A 24,026-nucleotide genomic window follows, 5' to 3' on the forward strand; every position below is an offset into this window, starting at 1 on the left:
AGGCATGCTAGGGAAAAAGAGTTTTTCAAGAAAAAAAAAATTACAGTTGTAATACACTGGCTGTGTACTCTACAGTATTGGGCTGAAAACCATGGAGCTGACAGGTGCTACTCTCATTGTAAAGGGGGAGGAGGTGAGGAGAAGGAGGTGTGTGAACCATGGAAGACAAACCCCTCCCTGGGCAGGAAGAGAACAAGTGAGTTGAGAGATGTGCCTGAATGTTCTGCAAATGAGAGAACACAACCACTGGAGCTATCAGCTGCTGCCTGCGCACAGGACAGGAAGCTCGTGTCTGGAGCTAAAGCCGGGAATCGAACCCAGGCACTCCAGTATGGGGTGCTGGCATCTTAAGTGCAAGGCCGAATGCCGGTTCCCACCCAAGGAGGCTTCTGAGAATGTTCTGCTCAGCCCCTGAAGAAGTTATAGGAGGTGTAGTAACTGATTTGGGCAACACGGAGAGGACTGTGCTGGGAAGTGATTGTGGTGTGTCCAGAGGCTGCCCTGGGCATTCCGAGGGATCACCCACTGAGGCTAAAAGGTACCGGAATGGTGTTTAGGATCCCATCCTTTCTACCCCTGGCCTGTTCTTGCTTTGCTGTGAACTTGAAGCAAGTCTTGGCCCTCCTGGCCTCACTCTCTGCCTTCAAACAGTCGGGGATTTGGGCCTATCCAGCTCTTCATTGGTGGGACTGGGCATCTCTCACTGCAGTGGGCACAGCCAGGGACAGAGGGAGACAGACCATGAGCTGGTGAAGTCCTAGGCAGGAGACGGGATAGATTGGAGGAGGGCTGGCTGCTTCACACCAGGCGGTCATGGGCTGGCCCCTCTAGGGGTGTCTGAGCCGAGGCTGAGGCTGTGGGAACCAGCACGCTGAGACAGAGGGACTGGCTGTGCCCAGCAGACAGGCCCAGGAAGCAGACGCGGTCTGGTGAATGGCAAGGAGTAACCTCAAGGCCAGCCTGCAACCTGCAGCCCCAGGATAGCTCTTGGGGCTTCAGAAGGGGGCAAGAGGGTGACACGGGTGTGGGTTGGAGCAAGGACCCTGGGAACAGCTCTGGGATGGCCGAGGCTCGCCTCGAGGGGTCTGGGAGGAGCAAGGGTTGACTCCAATTTGGAGATGCAACATCCAAATAAGAGGCGGTAGGTTCTTGATCCCATCCAAAAGTCAAGGCTGACGCAGCACTCAGTGCCCAGGATGCTTTACCGGCTATGAAACAGATGAGAGGGTGTTTGGCTCAGTACCTCTAGCTGCAGGAATCAGCTTTCTGAGCAAGGCATGCACGTGTGCACAGGGTAGTGTGGCTGGGGTAGCAGAGTCTGCAAGTGCCTGAATGACCATCCACAGAGCACTGGGTTGGCACAGGGTGGCATTGCCTCACAGCACAACACCAGCAGCCATCAGAAAGCTCCCGGAAGAGTCCTGGACCTTGGGAAAGAACAGTGTCTGCAGAGCTTTATGATTGGTTAGAAGATGGGTTCAGATGTCAAACCCCTTTGGAGGAAGGTGCTGAAGGAGATCCACCAATCCAGAGAATGGATGAGGAATGTGCCCTCCAATCAGGAGATAGGGAGCGAGTGAGGGGCGGGGCATGAGGCCCGAAGTTTTACCCTTGTCCTGTGTTTGTTTTTTTTTTTTTCCTCACAGAAGCAAGAGGAGTAAGGAATGAGAGTTCCCAGAACAGGACGCATAGGAAAGTGAATGGTGGCAGAGGAGGGAGAACTCCTTGGGCATAGAAGGACCAGGGGTCGTTTCTATACCCTCTTCAGGAGTAATGCCATTTCCCCTCCTGAGTGATTTCTTCTTGAATCTCTGATGACATCACCAGCGATGCCCTGGGTGCTTTGTTGTTGTTAATTTCTCCCAGTCTACTTCTGGGGATCTGACTTCTGGGTGTTGTCAGGGAGAGTACTAAGCAGGTGACATTTGCTTCTTCTGAGTTTCCCGGGGTCCAAGTGGTTCAAACCGTCTCCAGCCACTCTTATACTCCAGAGGTTTCAGACCAGGCATGAGGCTGCCTTGACCCCTGTATCAAAAACTGTTCCCAATATCTGAAACTACCAACTCAACGCCATTTATTTACATAGTGTTTTTTTTTTTAAAGATGTAACCATTTTTGAATTAAAGCTACATAGAGAGAAGGTGAAACACAGAGAGATGTTTAGTCAACTGGTTCACTCCCCCCAAATGGCCGCAGTGGCCACAGCTGGGCTGACTGGAAGCTGGGAGTCAGGATCTTCCTGGTCTCCCACGTGCGTGCAAGGACCCTGGAACTTGGGCCATTCTCCACTGCTTTCTCAGGCACACCCACAGGGAGCTAGATCAGAAGTGGAATAGCCAGGACTCGAACCAGTGTCCATGTGGGATTCCAGGTGCTGCAGGTAGAGGTTTAGTCTACTATGCCACGGGTGTCAGATCCCACGTAGTGCTTTTCTTAGGTAAGAGATCCACCACAAATATAATAAACTCAAACTAAAGTTATTTCATTCTAGCTACAAACTAGGACCAAAGCTGATTTTTCTTTATGTTAAAAAAAAAAAAAAAAAGATGGCCACTGTGAGAACCAGGGTGGTACTTGTTTAAGTATTTTCCCGTAAACTCAGAAGGGTTGGAATGGGAGCTTATTGCTAGGCCAAGGGACACTATTTAATGTTCTCTCGATGGACCATCTGCCTTGTAGCATCCTGGGAGCAAATGGTTAAAAGCTTGCTTTCTGTTTTTCCGTTCTGTGTCCATATGCTTTTGAGTCATCCAAGCTGGACAGTGTGTGAAGCTATTGTCCCCCTGGAGTTCACGGCCCTGAAGACATTGGCATTTCGGCATTCCGGCTGGTATTAACGTAGCATGGCATTCTGCCTGGTACATGAGCATTTTTCCTGCAATGATCAGAAATGCAGCAAGTTGGGGGCACTGTAGGATGGCAGCCAAGCCTGACGCAGACCCAAACAAAGGGGAGCTTGTCCTTTTTGAAGGAATTGAAGGAATCTCACAGCCGGTTCGGTGGGTTCTTCCAAGTTGTGATGCACGGAGTTCCCGCTGGGCCTGCCCAGACCAAGTGTTGAGCCACAGGGCTGCTGGGTCGCCGGGCAGGGCTGTGAGTGCCAGTCCGTCCCCTGAGGGAGTAAGGGTGGAGAGGGAGTGTGGTTGGAAAGGAGGACCGATGGAGAAAGGGCACAGTGCGTGCAGGCAGCATGCCTGCTGGAGGAGTGGGAGAGCGGGTTCCAGAGGACTCTGCATCAGAAATACTGACGCATGCTCAGATGTTAGCACTGGACGAGAGATGGGACCTGCACGTTCTCTCAAGCAGGACCCATGACGTGGACGGATGGAAAACGTCGTTAAGTGAAGTGAGGCGCACCCGAGAGTGCGTGGTGGGGTCCCATCTGCACAAACGTGGGTACACAGAGACAGGAGGCAGGATAGAGGATGCCGGGGGCTTGGGGAGGAGAGAGCAGAGCCGTTGCTTCATCCGTTGTTTGAGTTGAAAATCAGTTACACAGAGAGGTAAATCAGAGATCTCCCATCTGCTGCTTTACTCCTCAAGTGGCCACAACGGTCACAGTTGGGCTATTAGGAGTCAGCAGCCAGGAGCGTCTGGTCTCCCACGGGGGTATGGCAGCACAGGGGCTGGGTTTCCTTTCTAGGCACTGTTGTGTTCTAGAATGAAATGATAGTGACAGATGTGCAACATTGTGGTCATCCTTTATTAGCCATTAGTTTCATAATATCATATTTTCACTCAATCAAGAAACTCAAACTACTCTTCAGTTACAAAAGGAAGCATCTACAGTGAAAGCACCTGGTGGGCATCCCCAGGTGGTCAGAGCTGGCCTGCCCAGCAAGGGGACAGCCGGCCACCCTGCACCTCTCGGTGGGATACACCGAGGCCACATAGCTGATGTCACCTCCCTGCCCTCGCCACTTCCAACACTCCAGAACCTGAACAGAGTCACTAGGAGCCCTCTACAGCTCTGAGGGACAGTCCCCAAAGAAAATGATGAGCACTCAACATCGGTGCCACAAAAAGCCAATCTAGAAGAATTCCCGATGGGAGGGGTCTAAAGAGGAAAGACGATGAATGCAGGGCGCTGTCTGGGCCGGGGTCCTGGGCAGCGAAGGCGAGCTGCAGACGGCCTGGCCGCTCGTAGGGGTGCCGAATGCAGGCTGTAGGTGACACGGTTGTGCTGTGTGCTGTGAACTTGTTAATTGTGCACATCCCATGGTGGTTGGGTAAGGAAATGTCCCAAACTTACTTGGAAGTGGTTCAGAATGTGTGTGTGTGTGTGTAGCTATGTAAAGCAGGCTGACATTTTTGTCATACAATAAGCTCTGATGTGGGATGTATTTTTTTCTAATTTTTCAAAATTTATTTTTGTGGGCTGTATTTTAAAAAGCTAAGCAGGAACAGTGCCAGGTTGTGAACTGATGGAATGACAGCGGAATGCTCCAAGTGTGGGTTTTAGGGGCTGTGCTCTTTCAGCCATGTCGTTGGATGTGACCTCATCATTGGGCGTGTTTTTATTGACCGAGATGGTGTCATAGTGGTGAAAATGTGCGAAGACATCATCAGCTTTCCCAAGTGTGACTTTTATTTCTTTAGCATTTCTCCCCATCATCTGTTTTTGTTTTCCTCTTTTGTCATGAATTCAGTCCTGGTGAGCAAGTTCTCGTGCGTTGGTGCCTCTGGGATATTTTGAGCCGTTCTCTATGTCATGTTTGTCCACTTGCTATGACTCTAGTTCTTTGGCCATCTTATCCTTTTTTTTTTATTATTATTTTTAAAGATTTGTTTTATTTTATCTGAAAGCACTTGGGCTTTCCTCTGCTGCTTTCTCTGGCCACAAGCAGGGAGCTGGGTCAGGATGGAGCAGCTGGAACATGAACCAGTGCCGTAGGGAACGCTGGCGCTGCAGGCTGAGGGTTAGGCTACTATGCCACAGTACCAATCCTAAGATTTTCCATTTCATTTGTAATTGCTTCCTGTTGTATGTTATTCAGATCATCCTGCTGAGTTGAAAAAAAAAAAAAAAAACGTTATCCTGGGAACTTGGTGTAGCGGGGTAAGCCACTGCTAGCTGTCCAGCATCCCATATGGCACTTGCTCAAGTCCTTACTGATTCAGCTCCGTGCTAATGCGTCTTTGAGACACAGCAAAGGACAGTCCAAGCGCTTCCCCGTACCCACATGGGAAACCTGTAGGAAGCTCCTGGCTTCGGCCTGGCTTGGGCCCTGCTGGGCGGCCACCTGGGGAATGAACCAATGCATGGAAGATCTCCTTTTTAAACTGAGTTTCAAATAAATAAAGCTTTTTTTTTTAAAGAGAGGACAGAATCCTGAGACAGAGGCCTGCTGGGCTTGGGGATCCGGGGCAGCTCCTGGCGTACACACAGCTGCTGCTTGCTGGCGCAGGGCTGCTTCTGTTCAGTGGCGACCTTAGCCAGTCCCACCCTCCCCTCCTCCACAGGAGCGTGGTGTCTGGTTCCACCGGGGAACGGCTTCTGGCCACAGTCTAGCAGGTCCTCCAGGCCAGGGAAGATGTGAGATGGTTTGAGCTTTTAAGACCTCACTTCAAGGTGCTTGTTTCCTGGCTTCCTTGTGCTTGGTCACAGCCATGTCTAATTCCCCCCTCCTCTCTCTCTCCCTCTCTCTCCCGCAGCAGCAACAGCACACCCCTCCCTGGGCTCTGTCGGTGACCCTTCGGCCCCCTGTGTCCCGCGAACATGCTGGTGCTCCTGGTCTTCATCATCTTCTTCCACATCGTCTCTGCAGCCTTGCTCTTCATCTCCACCATCGACAATGTGAGTCCCCTGCCCAGCCCCACCCTGGGCCTAGAGGGGTGACCCTGCCTTGGGGTTGCCTCCTTCCCGCGGAGAAGCCCCTGCCAGCTGTGTAGGCTGGTCACTTTGGTCTCCAGCTCACCTCCCTGCATAGAGCCCAGTCTAACCAATGCTGCAAGGCTGCCTCGGCACTGGTGGCACATGGGCCTGTGGCATCTTGGCTCTGCCAACTGCTTATTCAGTCCCATGCCTGGACTCTGCTCCCTAGCCGCCAGTAGCAGCCTCCCTCCTCCTTGTGGAAACCACGACACGGCCCAGAGTCCCATGGGGAGCAGCCACCAGCACCTACCCTGAGGGCCACTGGCCTGGATCTCCAGGGTGGCCCATGGCAGGTGACGTCTGCTCCCCACCCCCAGCCAGAGGTCCTTGTCACTGTGTCACTGGGCCGTGCCCAGCCAGGCTCCTGTTTACACCTTTCCATGCCCTGCACGCTTCCCCAGGGCTCTGTAACTCCTGCCTTTAGTATCCAGCTTGTGGCTGCATGGCAGGGATGAACTTGACAGACACAGACTTGATGTTGATGAATGTCCCTCTTTTTTGCAGAGTTCTTCTCTGTCCGATGTTCATGGGGCAGAAACATTGTTTGGGAGGCTCTTGAGTGTACCACGACAGGTGCACCCCAACTCTGTATGGGCAGGCCTCCTGTTGACTAGTCACTGTAGCAACAGCAACGATGACCCCTGTCAGGCACCCTGAGGGGTCGGGGCTCTCCACTGTCATGGTACTTCCTGGCAGGATGCACACGTGGGCATTTTTGCCAGCAGGAGCCGGACAGCACTCAGTGTGCACCTGCAGGCCTCCTCATTGGTGGATATGTAGAGGAGCAGCGGGAACAGCGGTTGACCAGACAGAGGGGGGTCTGTCCTAGATGTGGGCTGGGGAGGCGCTAACATCAGTCTTGAAGCTGGAACATCTGGGGAGAAAGAGGTGGGTTTGGCTCACAGCTTGTGGAAGCTGGAAGGCCTGGTGGCACGGACGCACTGGTTCTGGCAAAGGCCCCCTGTTGCTTTACACCACAGAGTGGGCGTGTGTGGTGCAAGACCGAGCCGTCCACTCACCCCGCCATAGCCAGCTGCTGTTGTGCCAACTCACTCCGCAAGACCAGCTTTCATACCTTCCAGCGGCTCTGCTCACACCAGGCTTCCGGGCCATAGACCTCTGGGGACACATTCACACTGTGGGGCTGCAGCATCCCGGAAAGGAAAGAAGAGACTATACTTGGGCTGAGGGCAGGGACACCTCACCCAGCCAGCATCCTTTGTCCTGTAATTTGAGAAACCAGAGCCCATGCTCACCACTTGGGCTGGCAGCGCAGACCCGTCACCCGCCCCTCTGTCTCACTTCCTATTCCAGGCGTGGTGGGTAGGAGAGGAGTTTTTTGCAGACGTCTGGAGAATTTGCATCAACAACACAAACTGTACGGAAATCGGGGACTCCTTTGAAGGTGAGTGTGAAGGAACGAAGCCAAGTGGGTGACGCAGAATGGGACGCAGAGGGTCAGGAGGGGGACGTTTGGTGCTCGCTTCCTGGTCTCCAGGAGCCCAGGCTGAGCCTGGCCTGTGTCTCCTGAAGCAGGGGGTGGCAGGGGGCTGGGTTGGGTCTCATCTCTCTGTGGCTTCTGTTCTTGTCTAGAATGTTCTTCTGGTCTTTGAGCCAAGCCTTGCATCTACGTAATCTCAGAGCAGTTGTTTCTAGGTTCCTGGTTGGTCTCAGGGCTGGCTCCCAGGTGGCCTCACTAGGGACCCCAGGCTCCTCGGCTGTGGAGTGGGGGGTGGTAAGGTGCCGCACCACGCCTGCCCCTTGCACGCAAGGGCTTTGTGAATGCAGAGCTGCCTCCTCTGCCACCGTGAGGTCCAACAGTTGCGCTCTCTGTCATAGAATGGACGCTGGGTGCATCTTGGTGCCCTGTGGCCTGATGATGTCCAGTTATCATGAATATGGTAGTTAAATGGTGAAGCAGTGTCTAGTGTATGTCCCATTCCATGTAGTAATGGAGACGCATTTGTACTAAAAAAAATAAAGTAATCCATCCTTTATCGGATCTTCACGCTTAATCGGCATCCTGTTCTAGTGTTGGTTTTTATTCGTTCAGCCTGTTTGGGGAGCGGAGGACACTACCCTCTAGGTCCCCACATCTCAATATGCACCCAGAAAGGACATCAGCATTGCCGAGAGCAGCAAAAATAATTAACAGCATAGCTAGGGAAAGCCCCGCCTACCGCAGGGCTCCTGTGAAGCCTAGAGCTGGGTCTTCCTTGTACCCAACCCCCAGCCCCATTTTTTTTTAAATTTATTTTATTTTTATTGGAAAGTCAGATATACAGAGAGGAGGAGAGACAGAGAAGAAGATCTTCCATCTGCTGGTTCATTCCCTAAGCGGCCACAATGGCCAGCGCTGTGTCGATCTGAAGCTGGGAGCCCAGAGCTTCTTCTGGGTCTCGCACGTGGGTGCAGGGTCCCAAGGCTTTGGGCCGCCCTTTGCTGCTTTCCCAGGCCACAAGCAGGGGGCTGGATGGGAAACAGGTTGGCCAGGATTAGAACCTACATCTGTATGGGATCCTGGCACATGCAAGGCGAGGACTTTAGCCACTAGGCTACCGCACTGAGCGTCCCAGCTTTATTTTTTTAAGTTGGGGCAGCCAGCACACAGGCTAATTAGGCCATCTCAGGTCAGAGTCATGCAGGAAGGAGGGAGCTTCAATTCAGGCCAGATGTGACCCCTCCGAGCTCAAGGCCACAGGGCTCAGGGAGCCTTCCCCAGCTAACCCAGGGCGCTGTAAGCGGCCCCCTTCCCCTGCGCCTGCCAGCCCCAGCTGTCCCCATGTGTGTGGCCAGCAGCGGGGGAGGAGGCTGGCTGTCCCCATGCGTGTGGCCAGCAACGGGGGAAGGGGCTGTTTACTTGGATCTCTGTTTACAACAGAGGCCCGCCATGCACTGGCTGAATTCAGCCAAGGCTGCTTTTGTGTGGCTCCTGAGCCAAGAACCACTGCCACATTTTAAAAGAGCTGTTAGCTAAAGAAAACCAAAACCCTAAACCAAGCAGCGAGGAGGGCCCTGTGGTCCTCGAAGCCTGAGCCGCTTGCTGCCAGCCCCGTTTCCTAGTTTCCTGTGAGCGTTTGCGGGGTTTGGCCCACCACAGCTGACCTCCTCCTCGTGTTTCTTTCTTTGAAAGGGCACCTTCCTTCCCCCCACGAGTGATACGCTTGCATTCCTGGTCACAGAAGGAAGGCTTTTAAACAAACTCCTAGACTGAAACCAAATGTCATTATTCAAGTCTGGCCAGAAGTCCTTCCCTCTGGAAATGTCCGGGCCCCCGTATGGTTCTGTCCCACGCTCAAAGCCAAGCAAAGGTGCCAACCAAAGACCCAGATCTTAGGGGGCATCAAGTGCCGTGGGTAGCAGCGGCCTTGGAGCCATAGCTGGGAGCAGGTTTCCCTTTGGTGCTGTGCGGAGTGTGAAAGAGCTCACACTGGACCCAAGTGTAGGATATTGGGAGTCTTTATGTCCCAAGCTTGGTGACAGCAGCTCCCGTTACACTCCAGGAGCCACCGTGCCCAGAGCTGACAAGTCAGGGGTTTTTAAGCTCTCATCCTGCAGTCAGATCCAGAGCCATGCGGTACAAACAAGGTTTCAGGCAGACAGGGAGTGACCAGAGCCCAAAGTTCTCCTATAGTTAACGGCCAAAGGTAGCAGAACAGGTGGCAGGAGGGGCCAGGTGTGTGGAGCCTCTGGAGTAATTTTCACGGGAAAGCAGGAGCGGGGTGCCGCATCTGTGCCCTCTCTGCCGTCAACCTGGCAAGAGGCACGTGCCATTACAGTGCCTCTTGGGGTTCCACAACATGGGCTTCTGGAGCCCACTGCTCTGAGCATTTTACGGAGTGCCGCCCAGTTCTGTCTGTGCCCAGCTTCCTGTAACCCTGCATAATTGCGAGCAGTTGTCCTGAGATGCCCACTTGGGCCCCGCCCCGTCCCCCGTGTCAGCTGACACTGGGAACCCCCCACACATGCCCTACACGTAGACATGTAGATGGGTTCACTCCCCTTCCTGGCCAGGTGAGGTAGGAGTCTTGGTACCCTCACTGTACAGGTGCGGAAGCCACCTGTGTGCACACGTCTTCCTGTGCGTACCTGGCCAGAATAAAGCCTCCGCTGTGTCCTTCGCCCTTCAGTGGATCCCCTTGACCTGCAGCCTTGGCCCCTTGCCACTGGAGTTTCCTGCACTAAGCCCATGACCCTCCCAGCCTTCAGTTTAAGGTCAATCTGAAAAGCAGGAAGCCCCCCTTCCCTTGCAAAATTGCCATCTCAGAGGTCACCCCCTGCCATTCCCAGGGAGCCTGCTGAGTGCTGGCAGAAGGTAGCGTGGAGATCTAGAACCCTGAGAGCCCCTCTTTCTTGGTCAGGTGCAGACCCCCCAGGTTCGACCTGGTTTCTTATTCAGCAGCTGCTGGGTCAGACCCTGCCTCGGTCCCCAAGCCCCTCCCGCACCTGAGCTGCACAGACGGGTGCTGTGAGTGTGGAGGTGCTGTCAAGTGGACCTCAGGGGGAGGCGTGGAGGGCTCCTCGGCTGGCACAGGTGACCGCCTGCACCCCCGACTCAGGGCTGTCAGATGTACACAGGCCCGGCGGCTCCGGTCCCGTGCTCAGCACTGCCCATGCCCTCTGCCCACAGAGTTCTCCACGCTGCGGGCAGTGCAGGCCACCATGATCCTGTCCACCATCCTCTGCTGCATCTCCTTCCTCGTCTTCCTGCTGCAGCTCTTCCGCCTCAAGCAGGGCGAGAGATTCGTCTTGACCTCCATCATCCAGCTCATGTCATGTAAGTGGCAGCGAGGGGCTGGCCGGGTCAGCACCCTGTTCCTAGCGAGCCTGGTGTGGCAGGTGCGGACTTGGCAGGGAGGAGGCAGGTGGGTACTGCGCCGTGCTGAGCAGGCAGGCTCAGTGGGACAGGAGAGACATCCCCAAGACATGAAGCCTGAGCTGGCATCTGTGGTTGAGTGGCAAAGGCTGCCTGCAGTGCAGGGAAAGGGCACAGACTGGCTGCAGTCTTGTGATGGCTGGTACCAGGAGCTGGCCAGCGGGCCAGGTGTCGGGGGTGGGTCGCCAGTTGGGCCACGGGCAGGTTGAGATCTCTGGCCCTAGCGGATGCGAAGTTGTCAGCTGGAGAGAGCTGGACTTGGTCCGTGCAAGGGTCAGCCGGTGGCTGGATCACAGCTGTAGACCTGGGTGAGCCCAAAGTCGGCTTCCTCCTCGGGAGTTTTAGCAAGGCTGACGTCAGACAGAGATGCGAGGAAGGATCGTGTGTTGTGCCCCCGCCTGAGCCGTGCGGCCGAGAGGGACAGGTGCCCCGGGAAGAACACGGAGTCTCATTATCTCAGTGCTGATCTCTGTGAGTGTTGGCATTGCAGGTTGTTTCAGTAGGAAAACAATCCCCAGATGGAGAGGCTGTTCTTCTCCAGGTGGATGGTGCCAGGGAGGTGGCCAGGCAGCACCTCAGCCTCAAGCACCGCCACTCTGAACATCTTCCCGTTCTGTTGACTACCCTCCCTCCTGACTCTGAGCAGGCTGCTGTGGCTCCAGACATTGCATTCTGGCCAACAGTCTCAGCAAGCTAGGGGAAAGCCAGCCATAAAGCAATGCTTCCTCCTCAGTTCCTCTTCCTCTTTGCAGAGAGTCTTGCTTTTTATTCCACAGAGAGACTTCCTGTGGGGGACAGAGTTGAGGACACAGAGCCATAAACAAGTAAATAGGGCTGGAAAGCTGTGGCCCTTGGGGTCCCCACCCAGCCTGCCAGATGTTTTAGTAAATACATGGTTTTGGGAACACAGCTGCTTCATCTGCTGTGACTGCGGCCTGTGAAAACCTCAGCTATTGGCTGTCCTGGGACGAGGTTGCCAAGTCCTGGCACAGAGTGGCTGTGGCCTGTCCTCTGGCTGCCCCAACAGAACGAGGAAGAGCCAGCAAGAAGGGGAGAGAGAAGGGGTGGCGTGTGGCCTGGTCTGCTCCCCCATGCGCCCCTGAAGCCCCGCTGTGATGCCCAGGCACCTGGGGGGAGCCTGAGCTGTTGGTCCTTGAGCCCCGGCTTTGTCCCCGGCAGGTCTGTGCGTCATGATCGCGGCGTCCATCTACACAGACCGGCGCCAGGACGTGCACAACAGCAACCTGAACTACTACAGCCCGACCCTGGACGGCAGATACGGCTACGCCTACATCCTGGCCTGGGTGGCCTTCGCCTTCACCTTCCTCAGTGGCCTCATGTACCTGATCCTGAGGAAGCGCAAGTGAGAGGGGCTGCCCCGCGTGGCCGCCCGTCCGCACGCGGGTCACCGCTGTGTATATAATCATTTTATTTTTTTGTTGTTGTTTTGTGGTTTTTCTAGCAAACATATTGTCTCCTTTAAAAGCCAAAACCAAACCAAAAAAAAAAAGAATTTTTGCATTCTTGAGGATCAAAAATTACAGACTGAAAGTTGACCGTCAGAACGACCATCTGCCTGAAAATTTCTGCACCGCCCAATGGAAAAGCAAAACGCTGGCAGCCACGCAGAGCCAAGGCGGCCTGGGGTGGCATCTCTTGGGGTTCTGGCCACTCCCATCCCCTTCTCTCCTGAGTCCCAACGCCAGAAGGTCCCAGCTGGGGGTAGCAGTCCCTTGGGTGCCCAGAGCTCTGTGGGAGAAGCAGATGTAGCCCCCATGGGCCTCACGTAAGCCAACCTGTGCCCCGACCCTCCCTGGGTAAGCAGGAGTGTCCCCTTGTCCCTACTGGTCGCTCCTGCTGGCCTTGCCTGTGTCAGACCCACGGCTCCTCACCCGTGCTCCTCAGCACCCTTGGCAACTGCAGAGAAGGGGCCTGGGCACCTTGCACACACGAGCTCCCCAGGCCGAGCAAGCAGAGCCAGTGCTGTGTTGAGCAGACCTTGGCCTGCGTCTGCACCTGCCCTTGACCCTCACTGCTGCCTCTTACAGCTGCTTACATCCGGGCCACACCAGCTCCAGTCCCGGTTCTCAGATACCCTGGGGAGGTGGGGAGGTAGTGCCCGGCAGCCTGCCTTCCCTCCCTGCCCCGCGTCCTCAGCCTGGCTGCCCCCTACAGACCTCTGTTCCTAGAACCGCCCACTATTCATTGGCATCTTTTACCAAGTGCACATCACCATGGCCTGGGCACAGCGGACACCTTGTGGAGGTGGTCTGTCCCCTGAGGGCTCTCACACAGCTAGGAAACCAGTTAGGGAAAGGAGTGAGACTGTGAGGGGCTTGCACACCACCCCGAGGTGCAAAGCAGAAGGCTATGTGGTCCGGGTGAGGCCCGGCTCTGGCTTCCCCTGAGGGTGTCGGCCCCGGGGAAGATGGGCACTTCCTGACAGTGCCCCTTTGTGTGGTTCCTCCAGAGGATGCGTCTGTGGAGGGTCGCCCGGTCTTGGGGTAACTGCAGCCAGGGAGGAAGTCCCCACTGGGAAAGGTGGCTCGTCCGTCCACAGGAGTGGAGGCGCAGTGAGCTGTGTGGCGATGCCAGACCCCAGTGGGGGCGGGGCGGGGTGGGGACAGAAGCCTCTGCGGCCTCTGGGTCCTGGGACCGACCGATCAGGGCCCAGGGAGAGGGCATGCGACTCAGGCTCAGTACTTGTGCACTTGACTGCGCACTGTGCCCCGTGGTCACTTGTCGTCAGCTCAGCTCCAGCCTGGGCAGGTGTCTGGGTTGAGTAGTTTTCAGGCCAGCTTTTAGCGTAGGATTGGGTTTTTCCATCTACATTATTCGTTCATTTGTCCATTGGTTGTCAAACAGTATCTGACGTCTCCACGTGAGACTGAAAATACGGGGCTGGGCCAGTCCGCAGCCCCGTGGGCTGGAGTTTGCAGGGGCTGTCCCATCTTCCTCCCCATGGGGAGGCCTCAGGCCCAGCACAGCGTGGCCCCGGGTAAGGCCACTCCCGCCTGCATTGGGTCTTTGCTGTGAGCAGGAACACGCAGCAGTAGCTGCTGTGTGTCTCTTTGGAAATGGCCGTGTGGTCTTCGTGGCTTCTCAGTGCCCACACGCGTTGAGGAGCTCCTGCCGTGGGCCACCCCGGAGCCATCGGAATGAGGCCATGGCATCAGGAAGGGGACCCCACCTACCCTCCCCTGCTGGTGCTTCTCATCAACTTTTCCTCACTGACCAACACGAAGTCACCAAAGACGACCCCCAAAAAGTGAAAATCAGGACCAAACCAGGACTGGCAGCAGGTGTTATTCGAAGGCACTGTAGTTTGCGCATCCTATGGCATTTTTATAAAGTACTGTAATTCTTCCACAAGGGGCTATGTGAGGGAGGCAGACTAACTTGTTTTGTAATTTGCATTAAAATTATTTTGGGGTCTCTGTTGCACCGAGTTTGGTGAGTGCTTGTCTGGTTGCTGGGTGAACACCTGTGTACGTGAGCGGGCATACAGCAGAAACGGGGCCTCCCCGTCTCCCACACACCTGCTGCTGAACAGACCGACATCCCAGGATGCTGTGTGTTGCCTGACTGGAGGAAGCCACGCCCCCAGCCCCTGTGTGAATGTGGAACTGGTTGGCAGTTGTGTGTCATAGTTTAGAATCTAAGCAGCCTAAAGGTTACAAAACGGCGAGTTGGACAGTTGCGTGTGTTGGAAGGCACAGTCAGTAGAGGAAATGCAGAGAACTGCCGAGGGGTTAACTTGGAGTCTTGGTTTGGGGACAAATGTGATTTTAGGATAATTAGAGACTTGGTGCTTCATGTACCTTCTGAACAGCCCATTTTCTGTGTGTTGTGTCATCTGAAACTGCATGAGAAAATTTCACGTCCAGGGACTCTGAGGCTCCCAGCACGGATGACATCCAGGGCCTAGATGCTGCCGAGGTGCGAGCCAAGGCTTCCTGATCTGTCACCAGGAGGGCGATAGATGGGTTTACAGCGAGTGGGCCATTGACGATGCATGGCTTGGCAGCAGGCAGCCCTCACTGCCTCCCGATTTCCACCGCTTCCTCGGTGCCCGCATAAGCTGTGTGCGGGCACAGTTGAGCTTGGTGGCGTGATCCACTGCTGGGGGCCACCTGGAGGTTCCTCACGCTCTTCGAGCAGGACACCCCTTCCGTCCCTCATCCATAGGGCCCTGCCATTCTGAAGCTGGCCCGTCCTTCAGCTTGCAACAAATACAGACCTCAGCCAGAGCATGAGAGGTGTCGTGGCTGTTTGAGGGGTGCCGGAGGCGTCCGCGGAGCTCGCCTTGCCCATCCCGCCCCGAGGCTGGAACTCAAATCTCCAAGGGACACTGTTCGCATTCTAGCAGTTTGGTTTGCTTTGCTTCTCCCGGTCCTTGTAGCAGGTCCACGTGCTTGCTCCAGAACACCCGGTTCCTATTTCCTCCATTCAATCATCCTGTCATTCATTCACTCACCAGCACTTCTGTGTCTGTTGTGAGACGCATGCTAGGTGTTCCCTGCGTCATGGCAAACATGAACTGTGACCTCATCCATACTGCTTGAGTGTCAAGTTCACGTTTCTAAGAGTCGGATTCTTGCAGTTCCTAGTTGCAAGCAACAGTGACCCTGGCTGATGACGAAGTTACTGACAGGGAATCAGGTAGTCCCTGGGCGTGGGGGCTTATAGCCAATCCCACACTGATTGCTTCACAGTTCCCAGTTTGGTAAGGAAGACATTGCTGTCACTGTAAAAATGGCACAGCTTGCCCCAGGCCAGCATCTCCATCTGTGGGTGGGCATTTGGCATGGCAATTCAGTTGCCACCTGGGACGCGCACATCCTGGTCCCAGCATGGGCACCTTGGAAGGCAGTGGGTTATGGCTCGAGTGGCTGGGACCCCGCCGCCCATGTGGAAAACCAGGCTGTTCCTGGCTCCCGGCTGCGGCAGGTCCCGGCTGCGGCAGGTCCCGGCTGTGGCTGGTCCCGGCCGCGGCTGGTCCCGGCTGTGGCTGGTCCCGGCTGCAGCAGGTCCCGGCTGTGGCTGGTCCCGGCTGCGGCAGGTCCCGGCTGTGGCTGGTCCCGGCTGCGGCTGGTCCCGGCTGCGGCTGGTTCCGGCTGCGGCAGGCATTTTGGCAGTCAGCTACCCACTTGTCCTGCGGCCGCGTCATTCACCCAGGTCCCACCTCTTTGTTTCGGGTTCCCTGTGTGTAGTATTATCCCCCCACACACACACAGTATTCTTCCAAACAGCTCTTCTTACATCAATGCATTTATTCAGAGGGGAGCTGTATCAGACGGTAAACAAGGAATGGAGAAGGAAAAATAAACTTAAAAAATAGGAGGAAAATCCGGAAACCAAAAGCTTCCTTTGTTGTTAAGTGGTCTGGTTCAGATACTTTTTAAAAATGCTATTAATGCATGTTTTAACCTGTTATCTGAAGAGGATTTGGGCCTGAGGCCTGTACTGTTCCCCAATTACGAAGATTACAGGTGTTGAAAGTTACCTGCACCACGCTTGCCTGGCACAGTCAGAGAAGACGCCGATATTCCTGCCCTGTGATGTGACTTCAGGAGCCTCTACCTGCCCCTGTCTGGACTCTCAAAATAAAGTTAAAAAAAAAAAAAAAAACAAGGAAGGGGTGAAACTTCATATGTACTCAAGTGAGATTGGCTATTTTCATTTTATATGTGGTGGTGAACACAGCAGGAAATATTTTGAGAGATTTATTTCTTGGCAAGGCAGTCAGACACACACACACACACACACACACACACACACACACACACACACATCTTCCATCTGTGGGCTCACTCAGTTGGCTGCAGTGGCCAGGCTGGGCCAGGCTGAAGCCAGGAGCCTGGCGCTCCATCCCGGTTCCCCACGTGGGTGCCAGGGCCTTGGCCCTTGGGCGGCCTTCCGCTGCTGTCCCAGATTGCAGTAAAGAGGGAGCTGGCTCAGGACAGCAGCTACAACAGCTTCTCCAATGTGGAGCGCGGGGTCGCAGGCAGCACAACTCCCCAGAACGCGTCTGACTTGCAGACGAGGTCGGCATGTTTGCTCCTCCCACCAAAAGCTACGCGTCCGCCTTGACCCTGTTTCCAACCACTTCAGGATGCCAGAGGGCAGCGCTGCTGCTCCCTCTAGTGGGAACCTGGGGCAACAGCATGGCTGCCGAGGTCCCGGCTCATCCACCTGAGCTCATTGAGTGGCAGCCGATTTCAGCGTGTCAGTCCAGCTCTGCGCTGAGTCTCACTGACCTTTAAGTTTTAGCCATGTGATCATTTTGTGCAATTTTTTAAAAACTTATTTTTTTAATTGGTAAGTCAGATATACAGAGAGGAAGCTCTTCCATCCGACGATTCACTCCCCAAGCCGCTGCAAGGGCTGGAGCTGTGCCTATCCGAAGCAGGAGCCAGGATTTTCTTCTGGGTCTCCCACGCGGGTGCAGGGTCCCAAGGCTTTGGGCCGTCCTCGACTGCTTTCCCAGGCCACAGGCAGGGAGCAGGATGGGAAGCAGGGCCACCAGGATTAGAACCAGAGCCCATATGGGATCCCAGCACATGCAGGGGGAGGACCTTAGCTGCTAGGCTACTGCGCCGGGCCCCATTTTGTACATTTTTTTAAAGAAAAATATTTATTTATTTGACACAGAGAGAGAAGGTAGGGGGAGAGGCAGAGAGACAGCTTCCGTCTGCTGACTCACTCCCCATGCGGCCACAATGTCCAGGACTGAGCCAGGCTGAGTCCAGGAGCCAGGAGCTTCCTACACATGAGCTCCTCAATGGGTGCAGGGGCCTAAGCACAGCTTGGGCCGTATTCGGCTGCCTTTCCCAGGTCATTAGCAGGGAACTGGATCAGAAATGGAGCAGCCGGGACATGAACCAGTGCCCACAGGGGACGCCAGCCTGTGTGTTGCTGCTGCCACATGTGTGCGATGGGCGGTTGGACTTGTGGTTGATCTGCTGACAGTATTTGGGCTGAGTCCTGGCTCTGCCTGCTCCGGGTTCTGGCTTCCTGCTCAGGGGCCTCGTGGGAGGCAGCCGGAGGCGGGTCTGTACCGCCCTTAGGCTTCCTAGCTTCAGCTGGGACAGTGGGATGCGAACCGGTGAAGCCACAAATGTAATTGTGTTACTTATTATAACCTGGAGATCATTGAACATCCATAGGAGGAGAAGGGCTGGTGAATACTGCGGTGCCTGCGTCTCCTGTGGGCACTAGTTCATGGTCCAGCTCCCTCGAACATGCCTGGGAGAGCACAGAGCAGGACCCACGTCCTTGGGCCCCTGCACCCACGTGGGAGCCCAGGAAAAGCTCCCGGCTCCTGGCTGCAGACCAGCCCAGTTCTGCTGGTGCGGCCATTTAGAGAGTGAACCCGCCAGTGGAAGATCTTACCCTCTCTATATATCCGCTCTCCCCTTAACTCTGCCTTTCAAATAAACTCATTTTTTAAAAAGTATATTGGTGGATCTATGCCAATCCCGAGCAAATACTACAGCACTGCGTGATGACGACGTAAGAGCCGGAAGTGTGGAGCGAGGGTAGGAGCAGCTGCAGGGACTGGAGACTAATGAGGAAGCATCAGCACGGTCGGGGCCTGGGAGCCAGCAGACACCGGCCTTCCCGCCTCCTGGGTGAGTGACACTCGGCGACCCGCGGGGTCCAGGGCTGCAGCTGTGCAGCTCGCCCGGCCTCGTGTGCTGGTCCCTGGACGGGGAGGCGGGGAGGCGGGGAGGCGCGGGGGCCAGTCCGGCTCAGGTGGGAGGCCTGGTGTAGGCAGCCGCCGAAGGGCCCTCGGCTGGCGCGGGGCTTGCTGTCTGGGGTCTGGAAGGGTCTTGGGGTCGCTTGGACTGTGGCGTGAGCGAGTGCTGGACGGAGAGCCGCTGGCAGCGGGCAGTGCCATGCGGGGTAGCAAAGGCGAGGCCGGCGGCGTTGGCAGGTGCTCACGCAGGTGCACCTGCGCCTACTGCAGGCACAGCCCGGGCTCTGGCATGGACCTCCCGGGCTTCCCTTGCCGCAGGTGCAGGCTTTCCAGGCTCGGTCAGCCGTCCGGTCCTCCTCTGCCTTGTCCTCCGCGGGCTGCGGCCCACACCTGTTCCTCTCCGTGCGTCCACCCGCACTGCTTTCCTGTGCTCTGGGTAGCAGACCGCCCAGCAGACGCTCTCTGCCGGCTTCCTGCCGTGATGTTCCAGTAGCCGGGTCCTGCCTGTTTCTCGCAGGAGGCTGGGCGGAGGGGAGGTCAGAGGTCTGTGCGTTTCATGGCCCGAATTCATCCTGGACAGCGTCAACCAAGGGGCTTCCGCAGTCCTAGGGTTTGAGTCCTTTTCCAGTCGTGATGGCTTCCCAGCTTAAACTAATTGTGTTAATCAATTTATTTCTTTAGGAGGAGGAAGGGGGCAGGAGTTTCACCCATGGGTTTGCGCCCTAGGTGCCTGCACTGAGTGGTGAGGGCTGAGTAAGGCTGAGACCGCGAACTGCATGCTGGTTTCTCACGTGGGTGACACAAGTCCAAGTGTTTGAGCCATTGCTGGCTGTGTCTCGGGGTACACACAGGTGCTTAAGCTGAAGTGGGGAACACAGCTGAACTGGAACCCAGACGCCCCAGTATGGGATGCAGGTGTGTGGACTGATTGACCAAAACCCACCCCAAGGCTAATTAACCTACATCATTCAGTTCTAATAAGGGCAGAAAGGAGAGACAGGACCTTCCACGACTGGTTCACTCGCCGTGTGGCCGCCACGGCCAGGGCTGCGCCAGGCTGAAGTCAGGGGCCAGGAGGTCCAGCCGGGTCTCCCACATGGGTGCAGGAGCCCAAGCACCTGGACCATCCTCCGCTGCTTCCCCAGGCGTATTAGCAGGGAGCTGGATGGAAAGTGGAACTGCCGGGACTCGAACCAGCACTCATACAGGTTGCTGGTGCTGCAGGTGGAGGCTTAACCCTCGCTTGGAACCTCCTGCTGTCTGGTGCTGAGCCCACCAGCTTTGGGTTCTGAGTAAGACTGATGCCCTGGAAGAACACAGCAGGCACCTCCGGGCTCAGGCTAGGGGAGGCCAGCTAAGGAAGGCAATCCCCGTGGAGACTGGGGAGTTCAGGCACTGAAGGCACCTGGCGTCAGCACAGTGGCCTGGGAGGGCTCCTCAGAGTCGGGGAAGGCTTGCTGCTTGCACCACAGGTGGGACTTGTGAGTTGGTGGCCTTGGGAAATGAGTCGGTGTCCACACCAGCGTGTTGAAGGTCAGTTGGACGAGAGACATGGCACTCCTGCCACCTAGTGGCCATTGTTCTGAATTGTTCTGTCACTTCCATGGATGAATGAATGAATTAGCGGTGAAGCAAAGTTCTGGCCGGGTCTTTCTCTGACCTAGGGTATGCACATTTCTGTTGAGAGACCAAGGCAGTTGGCCGGATAACCTTTCCTGCGTCCCCATAGTTCACACTTCTCGGGTGCATTTTTATCTGTTAACCTGCTGTGTCTCCCACTGGAAGGCAGATCTGAGAGTGCCCTGCTCTCCGTGGCAGTGCCCGAGAGTGCCTGGCAGATAGATAAATGCTCAGTAATTCTTAGGAGCAGCTCCACGAGTGCTGAACAGTGAATTCAGGTGGAAATAGGGAGCGAGACTGAGTGGGCTGTTCATGTCCTAAACTGTCCTGTGTAGTGGACCTTAATATCGGCTGCCGAGGCCTGGCCTCTAGGCTGCCTGCAGGAGTAAGCCCTGCCCAGAAGAATATCCCGTCACAAATGTGCGCCACGGCTTCGGCTGACTCCTGTGCTAGCTACCCCGCTCCTCTGCCTGCTCCGCGCGGCCCGGCCCGCCGGCAGACGCATGCCTCTGGCATAGGGGACAGTTTCTGCTAAGTGGTGGATAAGCACAACTAGCCCAAAGCAACTGGCTGCCAGGTGTGGTGATGGTCACGGTGACTTGCAGGTGGCCCGAGAGGGTCCCTGATCCTAGGGGTCCCTCTCGGGGGCACAAGGGGTCTCTAGACTGTGGGATCACCTGTGCTGTTGTGTGTGGATGTTAGCCCACAGTTTGCTCATGATTGGAAACTGCTCTCCCAAGCCCTGGGCTCACGTGAATACTTGACGAGAAATGTGAATGTGGTAGGCTAATTCTCCACTGGCAGTGCCAGCATCCCATACGGGTGCTAGTTTGAGTCTTGGCTCTTCCACTTCTGATCCAGCTCCCTGCTAACGGCTTGAGAAAGCAGCAGAGGATGGCCCAAGGCCTCAAACTCCTGCACCCATGTGGGAGAACTGAAAGAAGCTCTGGCTCCTGAATTCCGATCAGCTCAGCTCTGGCCATTATGGCCGGGGTGGAGGGTGAACCAGCAGATGGAAGGTCTCTTTCTCTCCTCTCTGTAAATCTGCCTTTCCAATAAAAATAAATAAACCTTTAAGAAAATATTTATTATCTATTTTTTTATTACAAAGGCAGATTTACAGATAAAAGGAGAGACAGAGAGGAAGATCTCTTTGCTGGTTCATTCCCCAAGTGGCCACAACAGCTGGAACTAAGCTGATCCAGAGCCAGAAGCCAGGAGCTTCTTCCAGGTCTCCCACACATGTGGGTGCAGGGTCCCAAGGCTTTGGGCCATCCTCTATTGCTTTCCCAGGTCACAAGCAGGGAGCTGGAAGGGACGGGGAACAGCCAGGACATGAACCAAAGCCTGTATGGGATCCTGGTTCATGCGAGGTGAGGATTTAGCCACTGAGCCATGTGCCACCTCCCTTCTTTTTAAACTGATGAGAAAAAATGACATCATAAAGAACTTATACTACCTTGCCCTTATGCATCCCCTCCCAGCTGCCCAGTTTCAAGTATGCTGCTGCCCTGGAGCCAACGCCAGGGAAACGTGGCCGGTTAGGAGGAGTTTCAAATATGCCTTGGGCGTAGAAAGGTGGTCCTCACAGAACAGTCTTCCCCAGCAAGGGAAAGAGCTTCGACGTGCGTCCTTGGCAGGACCTGCGGCAGCGTTTATACCTGTCCCCTTTATCTAACAAACTTTATTTGAAAAGCAGTGAGAGAAAACAAACAACAAACAAACTTCATCCACTGGTTCACTCCGCATCCAGGTCTGGGTCAACTAAAGCCAGGATTCGGCAATCCAATGCAGATGCGGGCGGCAGAGGCCAGGCCTGCATGGCCAGGGTGCACGTGGGCAGGGAGCTGGCCGTGCAGGTAGAGGTGGGACTTGAACCCAGACCCTCTGAGAAGGGATGGAGGGGCCTTCCACTGTGCCCAGGCCTAGCCCTTTCTCCTCAACCAGATGTGGTAATCCTGAAAGAATTTCATGTGATCCCTGCCAGCAGCGGGCTGTTTATCCCCAAAGCCCCTGCTGCAGTTCTGAAGCAGTGTGATTGTTCCTTTGAGAGAGCCTGCTGGGCCGTATGCATGGAGGACAGTCCGGTTTGCTGGTCAGTGGCCTTTGGATTCCTCACTGCGCCTGTCACGATGCCCTCTTCGCTGTCATTCCCCTGGTCGCTGTCTTCACTTTGCCCGTGTGTTTTGCAAACACTTGGAACCCCCTGAGCAGAACCCTTCACCCCAGTATTGAGCTGCTATCTCTAGCGTGTAGGGGCTAACCCCCTTTCTACCCTCCTGTAAGGACCCTGAGACAGAGCTGCGGGTTGAACAACCCCCCCAGGCGAGAGGGTATATGCTTTTTCACATTCTTGAGTGCACAGGAACGTCACAGAAAGAAGTGGAAACCTGAAGACCGGGTTGGGGTTTGGCTCCTGAGTTGGGGTGGGAAGGTGATGGGCACTGTGGAGGAAGGCTGTTTGGGAGGGCTCAGCTCGGAGCTCGGCCTGGTGTGGGCGAGGGGCACCTGTGCGGGAAGCTCGTGTAAACAAACTTATGTAAACGTGTGCCTGCTTCGGCAGAGAGCTTTTTTCCCCTGAACCTGGGGTGTTTTCCTTAGCCGGGAGGTGACGTGGGAGGGCTTGGCAGTGCATGCCCTGGTTAATTCCCAGGCGCTTGGGGCATCTGCGGGGGCTCCGTTAGGTCCCTCCCCCGTACGCAGGCAGGTTGCCGGCTTCCTGCCTGAAGGCCACTCGGTTTCTCCTCCACTCTAACACAAATTTAAATTCATGGAAGTTAACTCGCAGTTCTGGAGGCCAACACCCCTCTCCCAGGTCCCCGGTGGCTTCTTTCTGTGGCCCGTGGCTGTGTCACTTCAGTCTCTGATGGCCACGGTCTTCCTGTCCGTGTGTCTGACGCCCATCGGGCTCTTCTGAGATGGCTTCATCCCGAGACTCCTCGTTATGTCTGCCAAGATCCGTTTCCGAACAGACACATTCTGTTTCTAGCATGTGGATTTGCCTTTTAAGGAGGGGCTGGCTAGTACTTGGGAGGCAGGTGGAAAACTTACTGGGGTACAGTTTTTTACTGTTCCACCTGACAAAGGGGTTGCTCCTTTCAGCTCCCGCTTTTCCAGCTCTTCTCAGCAGTTTTAGGAAACTGCAGTTTTATCTGGTAGAACAGTAGGGCCCATCATCACCACTAGGTGGCAGCCAAGAGCCCCGGGGCGGCTTGGGTCGTCCTTGCTGCCTGTTCCTCCTCAACTGAGGTCCCGGTTCTGACAGGGTGGAGGCTGCCGGGTGAGCTTTGCAGAATCGTCCGGTATGTCAAGCCTACCAGCTGACCTAGTGTAGTGCTAGCTCATGCCAACTGGTTAGGCATTTAGGCATTAGTGTGTCCCTATATCTCTTTCACCAGTTCTGGGGAGCAGGACCCTGACCCTAACTGAGGAACTGTCCCTCCCGCACTTCATGTAATCCTTCAGGAATGTCAATCCCATCACAGTGTCTGTTTCAAAGAGGGACCCGTGAGAGAAACTCAGAGCCAATCAGACTCTCTGTGGATTACCTAAACTTTAAGGAAGACTCACAAGGGCCGCTGTTGTCAGCAGTGGGTGAAGTTACCACCTGTGGCTGGCGCGGTGGCCTTAAGTTCTTGCCTTAAACTTGTTGGGATCCCATATGGGCACCAGTTCTAATTCCAGCAGCCCCACTTCCCATCCAGCTCCCTGTTGTGGCCTGGGAAAGCAGTCAAGGACAGCCCAAGGCCTTGGGACCCTGCACCCACATGGTAGGCCTGGCTTCGGATTGGCGCAGCACCAGCTGTTGGGGTCACTTGGGGAGTGAATCATCGGACAGAGAATCTTCCTCTCTGTCTCTCCTTTTATCTGTATATCTGACTTTCCAATAAAAATAAAATAAATCTTAAAAAAAAAGTTACCCTCTGTGCTGCCAGTGTCCTGTGGCGGGGTAG

The 24,026-nt window shown here is 55.3% G+C and overlaps 1 protein-coding gene across 1 annotated transcript; it reads left to right on the forward strand.

Annotated features, from left to right (window-relative positions):
• The first annotated feature begins 5,663 nt into the window (after window positions 1-5,663).
• EMP2 (epithelial membrane protein 2) lies at window positions 5,664-12,309 on the forward strand. The gene is made up of 4 exons (XM_040973942.1): window positions 5,664-5,797; window positions 7,190-7,280; window positions 10,506-10,652; window positions 11,931-12,309. Exons 1-4 carry the CDS (start codon window positions 5,720-5,722, stop codon window positions 12,116-12,118), a joined length of 504 nt encoding a protein of 167 aa, XP_040829876.1. The 5' UTR covers window positions 5,664-5,719; the 3' UTR covers window positions 12,119-12,309.
• Window positions 12,310-24,026: the final 11,717 nt, after the last annotated feature.

The sequence above is a fragment of the Ochotona curzoniae genome, unplaced genomic scaffold (genome assembly GCF_017591425.1).
Source record: "Ochotona curzoniae isolate NIBS_2020 unplaced genomic scaffold, NIBS_Ocur_1.0 contig_2321, whole genome shotgun sequence".
NCBI lineage: Eukaryota > Metazoa > Chordata > Mammalia > Lagomorpha > Ochotonidae > Ochotona > Ochotona curzoniae.